This window comes from Podarcis bocagei, assembly GCF_964188305.1.
Source record: "Podarcis bocagei genome assembly, chromosome: 15".
NCBI lineage: Eukaryota > Metazoa > Chordata > Lepidosauria > Squamata > Lacertidae > Podarcis > Podarcis bocagei.
The window spans coordinates 44,046,933-44,066,577 of NC_138141.1; the positions used below are offsets into that span (position 1 = coordinate 44,046,933).

The following is a 19,645-nucleotide window of genomic DNA, read 5'->3' on the forward strand; positions in this document are numbered from 1 at the left end:
ATCATCAAGGCAGTTTCCTAAGCAACTGCTGGTCATCATCAGGGCAAGAACTGAGTTGGTTTGTGGGGTGTAATTGAGAAGGGTAGGCATGCGCCACTACCAGCACTCTTGATCATATAATCTTTTGCAAACCTGTTGAAGTGTTTTTGGAGGTGAGACTATAATAATAATAATAATAATAATAATAATAATAATAATAATAATAATTAAAAAATGGGATTCTCTGCAAAATTCCTTATCCCCAAAGCCAAATAAACATTGAGTCTACACTGGCTAGTTGCTTTATTTTGCAGAAAAAATTTTGGGCATCCTTAATCTTGTACAGTGGTGCCTCGCAAGACGAAAAGAATCCATTCTGTGATTCTCTTCGTCTAGCGGTTTTTTTGTCTTGCGAAGCAAGCCCATTGACGGATTAGCGCTATTAGCGACTTTTAGCGGCTTATCGGATCAGCTGATAAGCGGCTTAGAAAAGGGGGGGGGGGCAAAAAAAACCAGCAGGAACTCGCAAGACATTGTCGTCTTGTGAAGCAAGCCCATAGGAGATTTGTTTTGCGAAGCACCTCCAAAACGGAAAACTCTTTTGTCTAGCGAGTGTTCCGTCTTGCGACACCACTGTAATTTCTAAAACACGCTGCTTTTACACAATTCACAACAAAAATGATTAAAGGTTTCTCCCCTTGACAGCAGTCTGCAAATCAATCACACATGCTTCATGCCTTGGGTGCTGGTTTGGTTTTGCAAAATTATTTGCTGATAATTCATTTTGTCTTTTCCGTTTCCCCCGCAGCAAATCATCACCCAGGATTTTGCCCGCAACCAACCTACTACGCAGCCATCCCTACAGACTCCCACTAGCACATTCCAGACCTCCGCCCCAACTTCCATCGCCACCACGAACCGGGTGAAGGCCTCAAACCGCTACAGCCCTGAGGTGCAGATCCAGTCTGCGCCCCACCAGCGCCCCGGGTCGCGAGTGTCCCCCGAAAACCTCTCGGAGAAAAGCAGGGGAAGGTAACGATTCATGGGACTTTGCACCTTTTTTGCTGTGTGGTCTTGTGTTAGAAGGCTGTGCCGCATTGAGAAGGGGGCTCGTTCTCTCTCACCCACTCGCTCGGAACTGGCTTTGAAGCTTGTCACTGACTTGGCTCGTCATTGACTTTGCTGCTCCTCAGTTTGCTAAGAGCCCTGAGAACTGAGGTGGAGGCTGCATATGATAGCTGGAGTTCTAAACACCAACTACTGGTCTCTTCTGTTTAACATGCCCTGACTTACATTGTCGTGTATCACCTGGTGATCACTGGATGAAGGACAGCCTAGAAAAATAACTGCCATATTTTTCGCTCCATAAGACACACCTGCCGTATTTTTTCGCTCCATAAGACACACCTGCCGTATTTCTTCGCTCCATAAGACGCACCTAGTTTTTAGAGGGGGAAAGCAAGAAAAAAAATATTCTGCGCAGAGCATGTAAGCGGCTCTCGCTTTTCTTGCTTTAAAGCAAGCAAAGCGAGAGCCGCTTACGTGGCTTCTGTCCCACTTTGTGCAGCTGTTACTTTGCTTGCACATCCCTCCTCCCGCCTCGCTGTAAAAGAGGAGGAGACACCAGGACAGGTGCTATGCTTGCTTTACAGCAAGGCGGGTGCAGAGCAGCGCCTCTCGCGGAAAAGCCAGCAAGAGCCACACTCACGCTCGGCACGGCTCTTTAAAGAGAGAGCTGAGCAGAGCCTCCCGCCTGCATTCGCTCCATAAGACACACACACATTTCCCCTTACTTTTTAGGAGAAAAAAAGTGTGTCTTATGGAGCGAAAAATACGGTAATAATCATACAAAGTAAATAACACACTAATGATAATAATAAACCATACTAATGGTAAGTAATATTGCTAATATTTATTTGATAAATGGCGAAAACATAAAAATTACATACTGCTTGATTGTAAAAAGACAACAACCTCCAAGCAGTTTGTTAAAATGAAACAATGCTTTTAGTATTGCTAATTTCAACTGTTTCCCAACATTTGCTAGATCCTTAAAAGGAACGAGATGCTGGACTAGATTGGGGAGCCAGGGTAGTGTCATGGTCAAGAATGTCAGACTTAAGACCCGAGAGGGAGGAGGCTTCTGGTCCCCACTCGGCCTTCAGGAAGTTCCCTGGGTTAACTCTCAGGCTAACCACCCTCACAGGGTTGTTGTGAGGATAAAATAAAGAGGGGGAGAACTATGCACACCGCCTTGAGCTCTTTGGAAGAAATCTGGAGTGTAAATATAATAATAATATAATAATAATAAATAATATGGTATGTCCACAGACAATAACATCTTGGAGGTCCCGGGCCTCAAGGAGGTTAGACTGGCCTCGACCAGAGCCAGGGCCTTTTCGGCCATGGCCCCGGCCTGGTGGAACACTCTTATCACAAGAGACCAGGGCCCTGCGGGACTTGACATCTTTCCACAGGGCCTGCAAGATGGAGCTGTTCCGCCAGGCCTTTGGGTGGAGTTCAGTCTGACCCCTCTCCTTTTACAAGACCCTGCATATAAGTGGCCTCTCTTCTCACTGGCTCATACAGTTTAACCTCAGCCTCCGTCCTCGAAAGTTTGGGGCAGCCTCCGTCCTCGAAAGTTTGGGGCAGGGAGACCAGGAGAGGATATCTGCGTGTTTATAATTTGAAATGCTTTTGTACGTTTCTTGCCCCGCAATCTCTCTAGGCTTGGAAAGTCCCCAGAGAGGAGCCACGTTTCCTCCGAGTCATACGAACCGATCTCGCCCCCCCAGGCCCCGGCTGCTCACGAGAAGCAAGACAGCCTCATATTACTCTCCCAGCGATCCGAGCCTTCGGAACAGAGGTACACAAGACGGGCATCACAGCAGTTTCTCATTCGTGTCTGTCAGTTAAGTTGCTTGCCTGTGGTCTTGAGATCGACAGGCACACACAGAGCCCAAGGTGCCCTGATAGAAATTTCGGATGCAAGAGTTTGGCAGAAATGTAGCTCTAATAAGCCTGTTAAAACGGATGTACAGGTCCTGCTATCGGAACACAGCCCATCTCTGTGAAATCATTCGTCAGGCGAGCGTTCACAGAACAAACTGGCGACTTCCCTTCTTTCCTTTGGGGAAATTTCTAATGCGTGATTTCTCCCTTCTGCCTTTCCACTGTTGTTTCTGCCCGAAACGGCAGCCATCAACCAGCAAAACACAAGCAAGGAAGTAGACAAACTTTAAGGCTGATATCTGAATCAACCATTCCTATAGCAAGGTTCTGGGTGCTAATTCACCATGTTCAAATAAGCAGATTTTCACGTAGCGAGTGTCAAGATAGCGAGAAACAAATGTATGCCTGCAGGTGTTTTCTCTTTAAAGTATCGCCCATTTTCTTTCTGCGTCCCTTCTCAACCCTTTATTCTCGGCAGGACGGACTCTCGTTCTCCGGGGAGCATGAGCTACCTGCCTTCGTTCTTCACCAAGCTGGAGAGCACCTCGCCAATGGTGATGTCGAAGAAGCAAGAGATCTTCCGCAAGCTGAACTCCTGCGGGGGAGGCGACAATGACATGGGTAACGAAGGATCTCCTTTCGCCTGCCTTTTCCTTTTCTCAGAAATCATTCCCCAGCCACTGTGTGTTTCCCGAGTGCAGTCCAAGATATCCTCGTTTGGCCCTGATGAAATAGATTGATTCCTTCATTAATGGCTGCTAGGATTACTCCCAAAGCGCTCTCCTGGGCAAGGGACTCCCTGTCTGTCTCTCTGCGTGAGTTGCTGTTCTGTCCTCACCTCCTCCATTCAATCGACCTTCAGCCTCATCTTTGCATTTGGAGGCATCTGGGTCATTCCACCCACTCCTCCTCAACCCGGTGCCCTCCAGACATTTTGGACTACCAATCCCATCAGCTGCAGCTATGCTGGGGTAGGGCTGATACTCACTCCTGGTGCAGAGATAGGGTAAAAGCCACTACTGTCGCTCCGCCCACTTTTGCCTCTGGCTCCGCCCCCTTCCCACTGTGGTCCCAGAAGAAACCCAGCCCTTGAGTTCAAAAAGCTTCCTTATCCCCGGTTTTTAAAAAATCAGGGCAGAGGAACTGAAGAGAATCTCATTTGGATGAGGACATGTTTGAATTTGCCCGAGCTGATTCTAACTGGGATGTGTGTTTTGTGTCTCTCTTTTTCAACAGCTGCCGCTCAGCCAGGGACTGAAATCTTTAACTTGCCCGCCGTCACTACCTCAGGTGAGCCTTCCCTGAAAGCACCCAGTGAGTCGTGGGACAGAGGAGGGTCTCTCTTCCTTACCGCAGTCTTGAGCTGCTGTTGGGCAACAAAGCTGCTCTCACAATGGAGCCGGTGGTAACCTGAGAGTTTGGATGCTGCCTTCACAGCATTTTAGGAAATGTTTGCGTGTGGGGAGAAACCTCAGAAATTGAAACGATGAGGTCTAGAACCTTAAATAGACGCAGCAACGATCCTGCCACAATAAGGGCAGGGAGCTACACAAGTAGCTGCTGTCACTTTGTATGTGGTTGTCATATCGCAGCCACATTCACTTTTTAAAAAACAACAACTTTTCCACATCAGTGAGCTCAACAATCATGGAATTGTAGTGCTGGGACTCCCAAAGGTCATTGAGTCCAAGCCCCTGCTAAGACACTTGCATTTCATCAACCGGGAAACAGGTCCTGAAACACTCTTAGGTCTGTAGATCCCACCGGGGGACAGGGGAACTCTTTAATTCCTGAGGAATTGGTGAGGTGATCGTGCAAGGTCTCATGGGGGGATGTCTGTCAGTCCGGCACCGGTGTAAATCCCTTTGCTCTTGCGTTTTCATTGCACACATTAGCAGCCTTGCATGCTGCAACCCTCAATGATTTCCCAACCAAAACAGTGCTCCTACTGTCAGTCGCTGGTATGGTGTACGTTTTTCAGCTGCTTCACAGTTTGCAAACTGAAGCTTTGGAGCATGGGTAGGCAACCTAAGGTCCGTGGGCCGGATCTGGCCCAGTCGCCTTCTAAATCCGGCCCACGGATGGTCCAGGAATCAGCGTGTTTTTACATGAATAAGATGTGTCCTTTAATTTAAAATGCATCTCTGGATTATTTGTGGGGCCTGCCTGGTGTTTTCACATGATTAGAATGTGTGCTTTTATTTAAAATGCATCTCTGGGTTATTTCTGGGGCATAGGAATTCATTCTTTTTTTTTCTTTTCCAAAATATAGTCCGGCCCCCCACGAGGTCTGAGGGACAGTGGACTGGCCCCCTGCTGGAAAAGTTTGCTGACCCCTGCTTTGGAGCATTGCATCAACTGTACTCACCATCTTCTTTCTCCCTCTCCCCACTTTCTCTGCCCCTCTTGAAAACTGCCTCTTCCTCTCTCCGCCTCCCTCCTCCTCCTCCTCCTCTTCTTCCCTCCCCGTCTCTCTTTCCTCCTCCCAGGTCCGGTCAGTGCTCGAGGTCATTCCTTTGCCGATCCCGCCAGCAACCTGGGCCTGGAGGACATCATCCGCAAGGCCCTGATGGGCAACTTTGACGACAAAGGGGAGGACCACGCCATCGTCATGGCCCAGCCCATGGGGCTGGTCTCTGCGGGCTCCAACCCCTCCCTGGCAGCCAGCAGCGATCTCCGGAGGGAAGACGCCAACCCTTCCCCCAACCCAGGTAAGGGCGGCTGCAGAAGGGGAGCTTGCGGCGGCTGCGTGGGCACGGCAGGTCCTTCATGCACAAAGTTTGCGGCTTCACGGCTACAGGTAGCAATGCTTCCTTTGAGCACCAGCAGCTGCGAACCACAGAAGGGGAGAGTTGTTCTTGGGCCTGGTCCTGCTTAAGGGAATCTGCCACTGCGAGAACAGGAGTCTGCACTAAATGGGCCCCCTTTGGCCTGATCCAGCAGGACTCGTCTTCTCATTCATTTATGTCACATGCCCTCTCCAATTGACTTCACAGGTGGCGCTGTGGGTTAAACCACAGAGCCTAGGACTTGTCGATCAGAAGGTGTGCAGTTCGAATCCCCGCGACGGAGTGAGCTCCCGTTGCTCGGTCCCTGCTCCTGCCAACCTAGCAGTTCAAAAGCACGTCAAAGTGCAAGTAGATAAATAGGTACCACTCTGGCGGGAAGGTAAATGGTGTTTCTGTGTGCTGCTCTGGTTCGCCAGAAGCAGCTTAGTCCTGCTGGCCACATGACCCGGAAGCTGTACGCTGGCTCCCTCGGCCAATAAAGCGAGATGAGCGCCGCAACCCCAGAGTCGGTCACGACTGGACCTAACGGTCAGGGGTCCCTTTACCTTAGGCAGGAAGAACCAGCTGCAGAAATGTAAGATGTGGACACCTGGCTTGCACGTGAAAAGGATCTAGGGGTCTTTGTAGACCACAAGCTGAACACGAGTAAATAATAATAATTTATTATTTATACCCTGCCCATCTGGCTGGGTTTCCTCAGCCACTCTGGGCGGCTTCCAAAAGAATATTAAAATACAATAGTCTATTAAATGTTAAAAGCTTCCCTAAATAATGTGATGCAGCAGCAAAAAATAAGCTAATTCTATTCTATTTTTTTTTTTTTTATAAAATTTTTATTGGTTTTACAACATTTTTAAGAAAAACAGACAAACATTAAAAATGACAAACATACACGTATAGTTTCAAACATATTTTCATAAACCTCCTTTCTAGGACTTCCCCATACCCCCCCTCTCTGCATCCCAATGTCCATAATTCAACTAGCAACTCCCAGTTATTACTTTCCAATCTCTATCATCTTAGTCCTCTCTTACACTCTGACCTTATGTCCCTGTACCCCTTTGTTTCTGGAAACTACGACATTTTAACATTCATTAAGTTTATAGTAGTCCTTAAGATAACTTTTAAATTTTCTCCATTCTTCTTCTACCGTCTCTTTTCGTTGGTCACGGATTCTGCCTGTCATCTCGGCCAATGTCATGTAGTCCATCACTTTCATCTGCCATTCTTCCAAAGTGGGTAGGTCCTGTGTCTTCCAATACTTTGCGATGAGTATTCTTGCTGCTGTTGTGGCATACATGAAAAAAGCTCTATCTTTCTTTGTCACCAATTGGCCGACAATGCCCAAGAGGAAGGCCTCTGGTTTTTTAGAAAAGGTACATTTAAGCACCTTTTTCATTTCATTATAGATCATTTCCCAGAAGGCCTTAATCTTCGGGCATGTCCACCAAAGGTGATAAAAAGTACCTTCAGTCTCTTTACACTTCCAACATTTGTTATCGGGCAAATGATAGATTTTTGCCAGCTTGACTGGGGTCATGTACCACCTGTATACCATTTTCATAATGTTTTCCTTTAAGGCATTACATGCCGTAAATTTTATACCGGTGTTCCATAACCATTCCCAGTCCGCTGACATAATGTTATGTCCAACATCCTGAGCCCACTTAATCATAGCCGATTTAACTGTTTCATCCTGTGTGTTCCATTTCAACAACAAGTTGTACATTCTAGATAAATTCTTAGTATTGGGTTCTAACAATTCGGTTTCTAATTTTGATTTTTCCACCTGGAAGCCGACTTTCCTATCCTGTTTAAAAAATTCCATTATTTGACGATATTGGAACCAATTTTCCACTTTATGCTTCAATTTCTCCTGACTTTGTAATTTGAACTTATCTCCATCCTGTTCTAAAATTTCCCAATACTTCGGCCATCCGACCTCCATATTAAGTTTCTTCACTGCATTAGCCTCCACTGGTGACACCCATCTAGGGGTTTTGTTTTCCAATAAATCTTTATATCTTATCCAAACATTAAACAATGCTTTTCTGACAATGTGATTTTTGAAGACACTATTAACTTTATCATACCAAAGATATGCATGCCAGCCAAAAGCGTTATTGAAACCTTCCAGATCCAAGATGTCTGTATTCTCGAGGAGCATCCATTCTTTGAGCCAGCAAAAAGCTGCTGCCTCATAATACAATTTTAGGTCCGGCAGGGCAAAGCCCCCTCTTTCTTTAGCATCTGTCAATATTTTAAATTTAATTCGGGGCTTTTTGCCCTGCCAGACAAATTTCGAAATATCTTTGTGCCACCTCTTAAAACATTCCATCTTATCAATGATCTGCAAGGTCTGAAACAAAAATAGCATTCTAGGCAATACATTCATTTTAATTACTGCAATTCGGCCTAGCATTGACAGTTTCAAATTTGACCATATTTCTAAATCTTTTTTAATTTCTGACCAACATTTTTCATAATTGTCCTTATACAAATTCTGATTCTTGGATGTTAGATAAACCCCTAGATATTTGACCTTCTTGACCACAGTCAAACCTGTTTCCTCTTGAAATTTCTCCTTTTCCATATCTGTTAGGTTTTTCCCTAAAACTTTGGTTTTTAGCTTGTTCAACTTAAATCCAGCTACCTGGCCAAACTGTTGTATTATTTCTAATACCTTTTTCGTGCTAGTGTTTGGCTCTTGCAAAGTCAATACTAAGTCATCTGCGAACGCTCTTAACTTGTAATGTTTAGCTCCGACCTGCACACCTTTAACCTGCTGGTCATTTCTTATCATATTCAGCAACACCTCCAGAACTGAAATAAAGAGTAATGGGGAAATCGGGCACCCCTGTCGTGTTCCTTTTTCTATCTTAAGTTCCTCAGTCACAACATTATTTACAATCAGTTTGGCTTTTTGTTCAGAGTATATTGCAGCCATACCATTCTCAAAACCCCGGCCTACCCCCATCCTATGAAGGTTCTTCTTCATAAAACTCCAAGAAATATTGTCGAAGGCTTTCTCCGCATCCACAAAAATCAATACTGCTTTAGTGTTTATATTCACCTCTAGCTTTTCCAGAATGTCTATAACATTCCTTACATTGTCTGCCAGGTGTCTTTTAGGGAGAAAGCCTGCTTGATCCCTATGAATCATCTCCATCAAAACTCTTTTGAGTCTCTTTGCCAAAATGTCTGCAAAAATTTTGTAATCCACATTGAGCAATGATATTGGGCGGTAGTTCTTGAGTTGGGTCTTTTCAGTCTCTGACTTTGGTATGAGTGAAATATATGCCTCTTTCCACGATTCAGGTGCCCTTTTTCCTTCTAGGATCTCATTACAAACTTCTCTTAATGGTTGAATCAACCATTCCTTCAGCGATTTGTAGTATCTAGAAGTCAGTCCATCTGGTCCCGGAGATTTACCCAGTTGCATATTCTGAATGGCAGCCTCTATCTCTTGTTCTGAGATTCTCTGGTTCAAGTCCATCTTACTTTGCTGAGAGATGTTTTGTAGTCCATATCTTCCAAGGAATTTGTCTATATCTTCTTCATTTTGCGGGCCTTGAGTGTAGAGTTTTTTGAAATAACTTAAAAAGCAATTTCTGATTTCATTGGGTTTAGATATGTTCTTTCCATCCACCTCTAGGCTTGTAACTGTATTTAGTTTCTGCCTTTTCTTCAATTGCCATGCCAAAAGTTTACCACATTTATTTGCTGATTCAAAAGTTTTTTGCTTCATTTGCTTTATCTTCCATTCAATCTCTTGGTTCATCAATTCCATATATTGAGTTTGATATAACTTGATCTCTCTTAAAATGTCCTGAGACTTTGGTTTTGTTCTTAATTTCCTCTCTCCTTCCTTTATCATTTCCAAGATCTTCTCTTTTTTCTCATTTTGTTTTTTCCTCTTTATTGAATTTTGTTGAATCAAAAATCCTCTCATAACCGCTTTACTTGCATCCCAGATCACTCTTTTCTCCACGTCGGTCCTCAAATTTATTTCAAAATAGTCTTTTAGGGTCTTTTGGGCCTTCGTGAGAATCTCCTTATCTCGAAAGAGGGTGTCATTCATTCTCCATCTAAATTGACCAGTTATTGTGAGTTTCATCTCCATCTTCACGGCGTTATGGTCGGAGCAAGTTTTTGGGCAGATTTCCACTTTCTTAATCTTTGGAGCCAGTCCACTAGTAACCCAGATTTGGTCAATTCTGGTCCAGGTCATCATTGCTTGGGAGAAAAAGGTTCCCTCTCTCTCCAGAGGGTTCCTTGTTCTCCAGATGTCTATCAAGTCCATATTTTCTGTCATTTCGAAAAAAGTCTTAGGGAGTCTCCCTTCTTTAGTGACTGTTAGTCTTTGTGCCTTGTCCATATTAGTGGAGACCACGCCATTCATGTCTCCCATAATTATCATATTGTAATCCAAATAGTCCGTCAAGGTTTCATGAAGTCTCTTAAAGAAGTCAGATTTGCCTTCATTTGGTGCATAAATTCCAACAACTAAGAATTTTTCTCCTTGTACTTGTATCTCCACAGCCAGATATCTCCCTTGTTCATCTTTGAATATCATTTTTGGAGCCCATTTCTCCTTCACATATATTACAACTCCTCTCTTCTTAACTTTGTCTGATGAGATAAATTCTTGTCCTAGCCTTTTATTTGAAAGTAATCTCCTGTGGGCTCTGGTTATGTGAGTTTCTTGTAAGCATATCAAGTCCAATTGTTCTTTATTCAATATATGAAATACTTGTCTTCTCTTCAAAGGCCCATTGAGCCCATTACAATTCCAACTAAGGAATTGCAGAGCCATCTTGTTATTTTCTTAAGGCTCCTCCAACAGCTCCAAGTTGTTGCTCTTCTTCTGATGGTGGTGGTTTTTGTCCAAACGAGAGATTCAGGATGTCCAGTGCTCTCCTCTGTTCTGCAAGTACGTCCACAGTCCCCTTCTGTAAATCCTCCTGGTATCTTGCCAAAAATTTATCTTTATCTTGAATTGTCTTTATTTTCACTTTCTTTGCCTTGAAGTCAAATGACAGTCCTTGTGGGAACTCCCACCTAAATCGAATAGTGTTCTTCTTTAGCAAGAGAACCAAGTCCTTGTAAAAGTTTCTTAAATCCAAAATGTATTTTGGGATATCTTTAAAGATCTGTACAGCTGAATTTCCAATTTGCAGGGCCTTTCCAAAGTGTAATCCTAATATTTTGTCTCTTTCCTCCTTGGATCTGAGTGTAATCAAACAGTCTCTCGGTGTCTTTCTATCTTGCTTTTTACCCAATCTGAAGGCAGTCGTGATTTTAAATTCGTCTTCCTCAAGGTCCCAACAATCCGCAAACTCCCGTGTCAAGTATTCCACAAGGCTGTCACTTTCGTTCTCCGGAATCAGTCTTAATTTTAAATTTCTCTCTTTCCTCTGTAACTCCCACAAGGCCAAAGTTGCATCATGCTCATAGACCTTCTTGGCAAGCGGCTCTAGCTTCTCCTGTGTCTCTCCGGCAGTGGCTTTGGCCTCCTCGGCAATTTGGCGCGTGGTGGCGTTCTCCTCTACCAATCTATTTATAGATTCTGTATTCTGGTTTAATCTTGCTGATATTTCTGTTAATTTTTGTGTGTTCTCTGAAGTCTGTTTTGTCAAAGACTCCAGGGTTTGGTTTATCTTGAGCAGGGCCTCTGTCACAGCTTCCATAGAAACGGCTGCTCCTTTGTCTTGACCTGTTGTTCCTGCTGATCCGGCTGTTGCGCCTGAGATTGAGCCTCTTTTCTTTGCCTGTTGCAGCTGCAACTGTTGTTGTTGCTGTTGTTGCTTAATCTTGGCTCTTGTGACTATCTCTTCTTGTGGGCCACTCATGTCAAGGTCAATTCCCACGGGATTTGTTCTCCCTTGGAAAATTCCACTGTCTTAAGCCGTGCCAAACTTTACTTTATCCTCTAGAGGGAGCAAATCAAAATGGCCATAGAGCGAAATTTCCAAGTACCAAAACAAAGGAGACAATCCAAAAAGTAAGAAAAAGGGAGCTTAACACAGTCAAAGTCAATGTTACTAAATACTTGTAACTTCAAATTGCCACAGTTGCCCAATTTATACTGTTTCTTCTTATAATATACAATAGTCAGGCAGTGTGGAAACTTTGTATCAAAGTATCACTTCACAGGGAAAAGTCAGTTCAGTGTACTAAGAAGGCAGACCGTTTCGTACTTTCAAGCAAATGAGACAGCAGAGGTTTTTTTCCTCCAAATAAGTCATGCAGTTAATGGTCAGATTCGCCTCCCCTCTGCCCTGCTTGCTAGAGGGGAGATCAAAGGTTTAAATGTCCGGTTTAGCTGATCAAAGGACGGATTTAAACGGATGCAGGTTTAGAGCTCCGTTGCTTTCACTTTCATGCGGTCGGGGGGAGGCAGACTTCCTTTGTTTAAATCTCCCCCGTTTTTAGCCCAATTTTTAAAATTGAAAAAGTCCCGGTTATTTTTCAGTTCTTACTCACGGGGAATCAGTCCGAATTTCTTTTCAGGAAGGAATCGGCGCTCTCCGCTTATGGCGACGCGGCTTCACTTCGCAGGCTGGGTAGCGACTCTCAGCACCGCGCTCACTCCCGATGTCGATCCGTAGCCTTTAAAAAGGCTCTTTCACGGTACCGGGGGGCGCGAAGGTGCCCACCGAGTCTCCTTGTTCTCAGGCTTCAGCGCCTGGGATTTTAGGGGTCCCCCGCTTGCCGTAGCGGGTAAGACCCGAACTTGCGAAGCAGTCCTTCTCCGGAGCTCGGAGCTAGGACCGCCATTAAGCGCTGGCACCGACCGGAAGTCCTAAGCTAATTCTATTCTAGACTGCATCAACTGAAGTATAGAGTCCAGGTCAAGGGAAGTAATAGGACCATTCTATTCTGCCTTGGTCAGGCCCCACCTGGAGCCCTGTGTCCAGTTCTGGGCGCCACAGTTTAAGAAGGACGTTGAAAAGCTGGAAGGTGCGCAGAGGACGGCAACCAGGATAATCAAGGGTTTGGAAACCAAGCCTGATGAGGAACGTTGAAGGAGCTGGGGGTGTTTAGCATAGAAAAGAGGAGAGTGAGAGGAGATACGATAGCCCTCTCCAATATCTCAAGGGCTGTAACATGGAAGGTGGGGCAAGCTTGTTTTCTCCACTCCGGAGGGCAGGACTTGAACCAATGGCTCCAAGTAACAAGAAAGGAGATTCCTACTAAACATCTGGAAGAACTTTCTGACAGTAGGAGCTGTTTGACAGTGGAACGATCTCCGTCGGGAGCTGGTGGGCTCTCCTTCCTTGGAGGTCTTTAAGCAGAGGTTGGATGGCCCTCTGTCATGGGTGCTTTAGTTGAGATTCCTGCACTGCAGAGGGTTGGACTAGATGACCCTCAGGACCCCTTCCAATTCTTATGATGCTGTGCCTTCAGTGAAGGCAGCATGTAGCCAAAGATGGCAACTGGTTGGCTACTGTGAGAACAGGACGCTGGACCTTGCATTCCTTTATAAAAACGATTTGAATGCAACTTTTGAAACCAAGTCCGCTGCCCACGCAGCAGCCCGTGTCCCCTTCTCACCCCACATGAAGGGGCACCCCCCCCCTCTGTTGCAGAGAACTGGGCAGTCTCTGTCCGAGGGCGCGGAAGAGGCCCTGGCATCCCTCCCTCCACCTTTCCTTTTTCCAGGTGGTGTCAGCAAGCAAAAGCTGATGGGGAAATCAGGCAGCAGGAAGTCCAAGTCTCCGATCCCTGGGCAAGGCTACTTGGGGACAGAGCGGCCCTCGTCGGTCTCGTCGGTGCACTCGGAAGGGGACTACCACAGGCAGACGCCGGTGTGGTCGTGGGAAGACCGGCCCTCCTCCACGGGTGAGCCAGGCCAGTCGTGGGCGCCACAAGGAAGCGCCTTGCTGTGGGTGGCAAGATCTTCCAGAAGGCTGCTTTTATTTGTTTGCGTAAAGCATGGGTAGGCAAACTAAGGCCCGGGGGCCAGATCCAGCCCAATCACCTTCTCAATCTGGCCCGCGGACGGTCCGGAAATCAGCATGTTTTTACATGAGTAGAATGTGTCCTTTTATTTAAAATGTATCTCTGGGTTATTTGTGGGGCATAGGAATTCGTTCATTTCCCCCCAAAAAATGTAGTCCAGCCCCCCACAAGGTCTGAGGGACAGTGGACCGGCCTCCTGCTTAAAAAGTTTGCTGACCCCTGGTGTAAATCAAAGCAAATTAGGCAGCTTCTTTAGGCCACCAGGCCACCTAGCAAGGCAGCTTTCCTTTCCAGTAAGCTGCAGCTCTTTCCTTAAAATGAAAAGCCAAGTTTGCAGTCCTCTTGGTTCTGAATAGAGAGCTCCTTTAAACAGAGCCACAGGAAGCCTCCTTAGGCAGAGTCAGACCGTGGGCCATCGGCTTAGTGTTGTCAACACGGACTGACATTGGCTCCCCAGCATTTCAGACAGGAATCCGGCATGGATGTGCCATTGAAAGAAAACAGAGCAGCTTAGCCACCAAACCATGTTATAAAGGCAAATAGGATACAGGGGTGGTCAACTCTCGAGAGACTGCAATCTACTTTCAGAATTAAAAACTGGCAGTGATCTACCCCCATTTTGGAGGGGTTCAGCTCAAAGTTGTTGAACTTATTTAGGGAGGAGAAAAGTCCCGTTTTTTAGGGGTTAAAAAAAAGCTTTTGGGGGGGAAGTTCCATGGTGGGGGGTTAAAGGCAAGGGACAAAGGGGTAAAGTCACAAAAGATTGCTATGGAGCAAAACATCAGCACAGAGAAAGCTCTGTCTTCCCTTCCAGAGATCATACAATGGAGGGTGTGGTGTGGCAGGAGTCAATTTTAGTGATGCTAAGGAAAGGGAGGCAGAGATTGACCGCGATCTAACAAAACCTCCCGGGGATCTACGAGTAGATCGCGATCGACCTGTTGGACATCCCTGGGAGACTCCAATGAAAGAAAACGGGTGGCTTATAACCAGAACGAAATCACAATTAGATTGAAAGGGATAGGATGCTCTGCTGTCCTTACAGTCAAGTGCCGTATAAGTTTTGTGAAACAGAAACAGTCAATAAATATATTGGGACAGGGCAATCCCCAGGTGTGGGCCAATAATACCGATGGCTTGATATGTCAAATGAGCCTCACAGGGAGGAAAGGACAGCTGGAGGCAGCCATGCTTCTAAATCCCAGTATAGTCGTACCTTGGATCCCGAATGTCTTGCAAGTCAAACGTTTAGGCTCTTGAACGCCACAAACCCGGAAGTGAGTGTTCCAGTTTGCGAACGTTCTTTGAACCCGAATGTCCAACGGAGCTCCTGAAAGCCTCACCTTGGTTTCCAAACATTTTAGAAGTCGAAGGGACTTCCGTAACAGATTCCGTTCGACTTCCGAGGTACGACTCCAGCTGGAAACTGCCGGAGGGGAGATAAGCTATTGGGTTCAGATCTTGCTTGTGGGTTTCACTGGTCAGTCACTGTGAGAGCTGGAGGCTGGACTAGAGAGGCCATTGGTCTGATACAGCATTCTCTTACGCCAGGCATGTTCAAAGTCCATTTTGGGGGGCCTAATCCAGCCCGATGGTTGGATTATTTCCTGGGGTGAAATCCCCAAGAAAGCTCAACAACTTCAATCCTAAAAAAAGGTTAACAACTTTGTGCACTTCATCAAATCTGGCCCTCTTTGAACAAAGTTTGGGCACCCCTGCCTTATGCTATTCTGTTCAGGTAGACAACCAGTGGGTCTCCTGCAGCAGAGCTCGGAGGACTCTATTGAGAACCACCTGGGGGAAGGATTTGCGAACCGCCCACTAGCTGATGCCACAAGATCTTTTCCCCCACCAGTTGCACAGGGCAGTAGTTAAGGTTTAAGCTCCTAATCTAACATTAGGGCTGCTCCCAGAATCAATTCCTCTCGAGTCTAGTCAACCCTGGGTTGGAATGTGCTTGACCCAAAACACAGGATTGGGCTGAGGGCTCTGTGCACAGGCTGGTAGGACTTGGAATATTTCAACCCCTCATTTCTTCTTCTCTTTTCCCTCCCCCCTTCCAAAACCTTGACCCTCCAGGATCCACGCAGTTCCCCTACAACCCTCTGACCATGCGCATGTTGAGCAGCACCCCTCCAACGTCCATCGCCTGCGCCCCTCCCTCGGTCAGCCAGGCCGCCTCCCACCAGCCCAACCGGATATGGGAACGGGAGCCGGCGCCCCTCCTGTCCGCCCAGTACGAAACGCTTTCGGACAGCGACGACTGAACCAGGAGGCGGCGGCGGCCCAGGGAGGCGAGGGGAAGGACCCTTTTATAAAAGAAACTTCATTTCTGCGTCAGAAGCTCTTGGGTTGCGCTTTTTGTTTTTAAAATGACACTTCCCCCCCTCCAAAGACTTTGCAAGCGAGAGCCGGGACCTTGGAAGATGAAGGAGTTACAGGAGCCGGTTTTGTGTGTGGGGGGGTGGTTTTTATTTTTATCAAGACTCCCTTTCTACGCAAGCCTACGTGAGCAAGGGGAGGCTCAGTGCCCTGAAGATAAATATGTAAAGAGGTTTTGTTTGTTGTTTTTTTAACAAAAAGAGGAAAGGAAAGGAAGGAAAAAAGGACCTATTCCTGAGCGACATCTTTTATTTGTAAAGAGAAAAAGCCTAACATAATGTCTCCTTAAGGAAAAAAAAAATCATTCTTATGTAAATAGAGGTAACTTTTTTTCCCCTGCTGTGTCCCCCCCCCCCCTTTCCACATTCCCCTGTCCCAGCTCTGTTGCTAGGTATCTGGTGTGCTTATGTTCAATCAAATCATTGCATAAATGTTTTGGGGTCATTTTATCTTTTTATTTTTAAGGAAAGTGTTTTATCAAAGGGTATAATATTTTGAGCACGCGATACAGCCCAGGACATCTGCCTGTGAGCTCCGGTTTTGAGGGGCACCCACAGTCAACGTGTCCCCCAACCAGGCTCACACCCCTAAGTTCCCCCTCCGCGTCCCACCCTTGCTTGATCTGCAGAGAGCTACTTCTTGCAAGTGGCACCAAACAATCTTTCCTCTCTCCCCCCACCTAATTCTAGGGACTTTCCCCCCTCCCCTTTTCTGTGGTTGTTCAACACCTTTTGGGAAAACTTTTTTTTAAAAAAACTGACCCCATTTAATGAATCCTGTACATTTATTTTTATTTTTTATTTTTAATACAAACCAGCCTGGCCCTCTGGCAGGTGAGGTCTTTTTAATGATTCTGCCACGCTGTAAATTTTCTTTCCCCATACAGTTGGGTTTCTGTTTGGCAACACTGTGAAAATACTTTTATTGCATGGGTACATAATGGTGAAGCTCCCTTCTCTCGCTCCCCGATAACTCAGACATGGCGAGGGTTCCCTCGCCGGCCACACACTGAACTGCTTGAATGGCACAGCCCGCCCCGGTTCCGATAATCCTCTTGCTTCAACATTGTTGTTTTTAAAAGGAAAAAAAAAACCACCCCACTTGTTGCTTTGACGGGCAGCCCTAGTAAATTTGTTTCCCTAAATCAGAAGGCTCTGCGTGAGTTTTGTCTTCTTTAAATTCCCTTACTGGGGCGCACAGGGTGTGGGTGGCTGGGGTGGAAAGCTGCGGTTTTGCTGGAAGTCTTTTTCCCTTCTCCCAATTTTGTCGGAAGATTCGGGATGGATAAAAGGAAATAGTTCTTCGTGCAGCGCATCGTTGAACCGTGGAACTCGCTGCTGCAGGAGGCAGTGACGGCCACCGACTTGGACGGCTTCAAAAGAGGATTAGGCAATTTCATAGAGGATACAGTGGTGCCTCGCAAGACGAAAATAATCCGTTCCGTGATTCTCTTCGTCTAGTGGTTTTTTCGTCTTGCGAAGCAACCCTATTAGCGGATTAGCGCTATTAGCGGCAATTAAAGGCTTAGCAGCTAAAAGGCTATTAGCGGATTAGAAAAAGGGGGGGAGTGAAAAAATCGCAAGACTCGCAAGACGTTTTTGTCTTGCGAAGCAAGCCCATAGGGAAATTCGTCTTGCGAAGCACATTGAAAAACGGCAAACCCTTTCGTCTAGCGGGTTGTTCGTCTTGCGAGGCATTCGTCTGGCGGGGCACCACTGTACAGCAAGCAAGGTGTAAGGGACATGGGTGGCGCTGTGGGTTAAACCACACAGCCTAGGGTTTGCTGATCAGAAGGTTGGCGGTTTGAATCCCCGCGACGGGGTGAGCTCCTGTTGCTTGGTCCCTGCTCCTGCCAACCTAGAGTTCGAAAGCACGTCAAAGTGCAAGTAGATAAACAGGTACCGCTCTGGCAGGAAGGTAAACAGCGTTTCCGTGCGCTGCTCTGGTTCGCCAGAAGCGGCTTAGTCATGCTGGACACATGACCCGGAAGCTGTAGGCCGGCTCCCTCGGCCAATAAAGCGAGATGAGCGCCGCAACCCCAGAGTCGGCCACGACTGGACCTAACGGTCAGGGGTCCCTTTACCTTTACAGCAAGCAAGACCTGGGTTGCAACAGCAGCAACTCCCCCAGCAAGTGAGATCCGGAGACATCAGTGCCTCCCAAATGGAGACGGTGTTCCTGGGAGCCACCGGCAGTCTCATCCTCTGTGGATTTGTCTCCAGGAACAGGGATCTTGCAGCCCTGCAACTGCTCTTGGACTCCAGCTCCCAGGATGGTTGGGGGGAGTTGCGAGTCCAGTGATGCCTTGCACACCCAATGGGCCAAGCTGGCTTCTCTTGCATGGGCCAGAAGAGGGACGGCAACTTGACCTCTTCTGCAACTCTTCCCTGCAGCCCACTGCATGGGCCGCATCCTGCCCCCCAATCTCTCTACCAACACACGATGCAGCACATCCTCCTGGCTCCCTATCATGCCCAATGCTCCCCAGTACACGTTAATAGGGAGGCAGGTGGCTCCCTGGGTTAAATCAGAGCCTAGGACTTGCTGATCAGAAGGTCGGTGGTTTGAATCCCTGCGACAGGGTGAGCTCCCATTGCTCGGTCCCTGCTCCTGCCAACCTAGCAGTTCGAAAGCTCGTCAAAGTGCAAGTAGATCAATAGGTTCCGCTCCAGCAGGAAGGTAAACGGCGTTTCCGTGCGCTGCTCTGGTTCACCAGAAGCGGCTCAGTCATGCTGGCCACATGACCGGAAGCTGTATGCTGGCTCCCTCAGCCAATAAAGCGAGATGAGCGCCGCAACCCCAGAGTTGTCCGCGACGACCTAGCGGCCAGGGGTCCCTTTACCTTTACCACACACGTTGCCCTGTTTGCACGAGGGGCTCTCTTGTCGCCCTGTTTCATGGGGGTGCGTCTCCCCTGTAGCTCTAGGTTTAGGGGAGTCCTGAAGTCTGGCCAGCAGGAAGGCCCCTGTTGTGGAGGGCTGGTCAGGAGAGGCAGGTAACCCAAAACAAGATTCTTCCGTCTTAGGCGCTGCCCCAGTCCTCACCACCAAATGGGTAAGAGCAGAGGCAAAGGAAGAGAGAGCAGAAGCTGGCTTGTGACAGAGTCACAGGGTCCACCTACACCAGTATTGCTGGCACTGACTGGCAGCATCTCGCCAGGTCTCCTAAGGCAGCCCTACCTGGAGATGCTGGGAAGTGCACCCAGGACCCAGCATCCTGTTCTCACTGTGGCTGACTAGATGCCATTAACAGGACACCAGCAAACAGGATTTGAGTGCAAGAGAGCCATCTCCCCTCCTGCGGAAGCATTTCTGCCTCGTGCTGCCAAACGAACTGTGTGTCCCTTTCCCAGGAGTTGAACTGGCTCCCACCAGCTCCTCTGAACCGCTGGGGTTGGGGGGAGAGGAGGAAGAAAAGGGAAGGGAAGCCAATTCTCCCATTCCGCCACCCACTTCTTCCTTTTTCCCCAGGGCCCTTCACCCCAATTAAACAACCACCCTCTCTAGGGGGCCGGTGCCAGCCCTCTTAAATCTTCAGAGTAAATGTTGTCAACTCTCTTTCTTTTTAAAGATCCACCC

The 19,645-nt window shown here is 47.1% G+C and overlaps 1 protein-coding gene across 3 annotated transcripts in view; it reads left to right on the forward strand.

The window, feature by feature from the left end:
• NCOR1 (nuclear receptor corepressor 1) overlaps positions 1 to 17,211 on the forward strand; it is a 120,110-nt gene extending 102,899 nt beyond the window's left edge. For all 3 annotated transcript variants that reach the window (XM_081171921.1, XM_081171923.1, XM_081171922.1), the window contains 7 exons: positions 788 to 1,011; positions 2,708 to 2,845; positions 3,410 to 3,552; positions 4,168 to 4,221; positions 5,421 to 5,642; positions 13,386 to 13,565; positions 15,765 to 17,211. In XM_081171921.1, the coding sequence (XP_081028047.1) occupies positions 788 to 1,011; positions 2,708 to 2,845; positions 3,410 to 3,552; positions 4,168 to 4,221; positions 5,421 to 5,642; positions 13,386 to 13,565; positions 15,765 to 15,952 (1,149 nt within the window). In that variant the 3' untranslated portion in view covers positions 15,953 to 17,211. The remainder of the gene's footprint in view (positions 1 to 787; positions 1,012 to 2,707; positions 2,846 to 3,409; positions 3,553 to 4,167; positions 4,222 to 5,420; positions 5,643 to 13,385; positions 13,566 to 15,764) is intronic.
• The last annotated feature ends 2,434 nt before the right edge of the window (positions 17,212 to 19,645 follow it).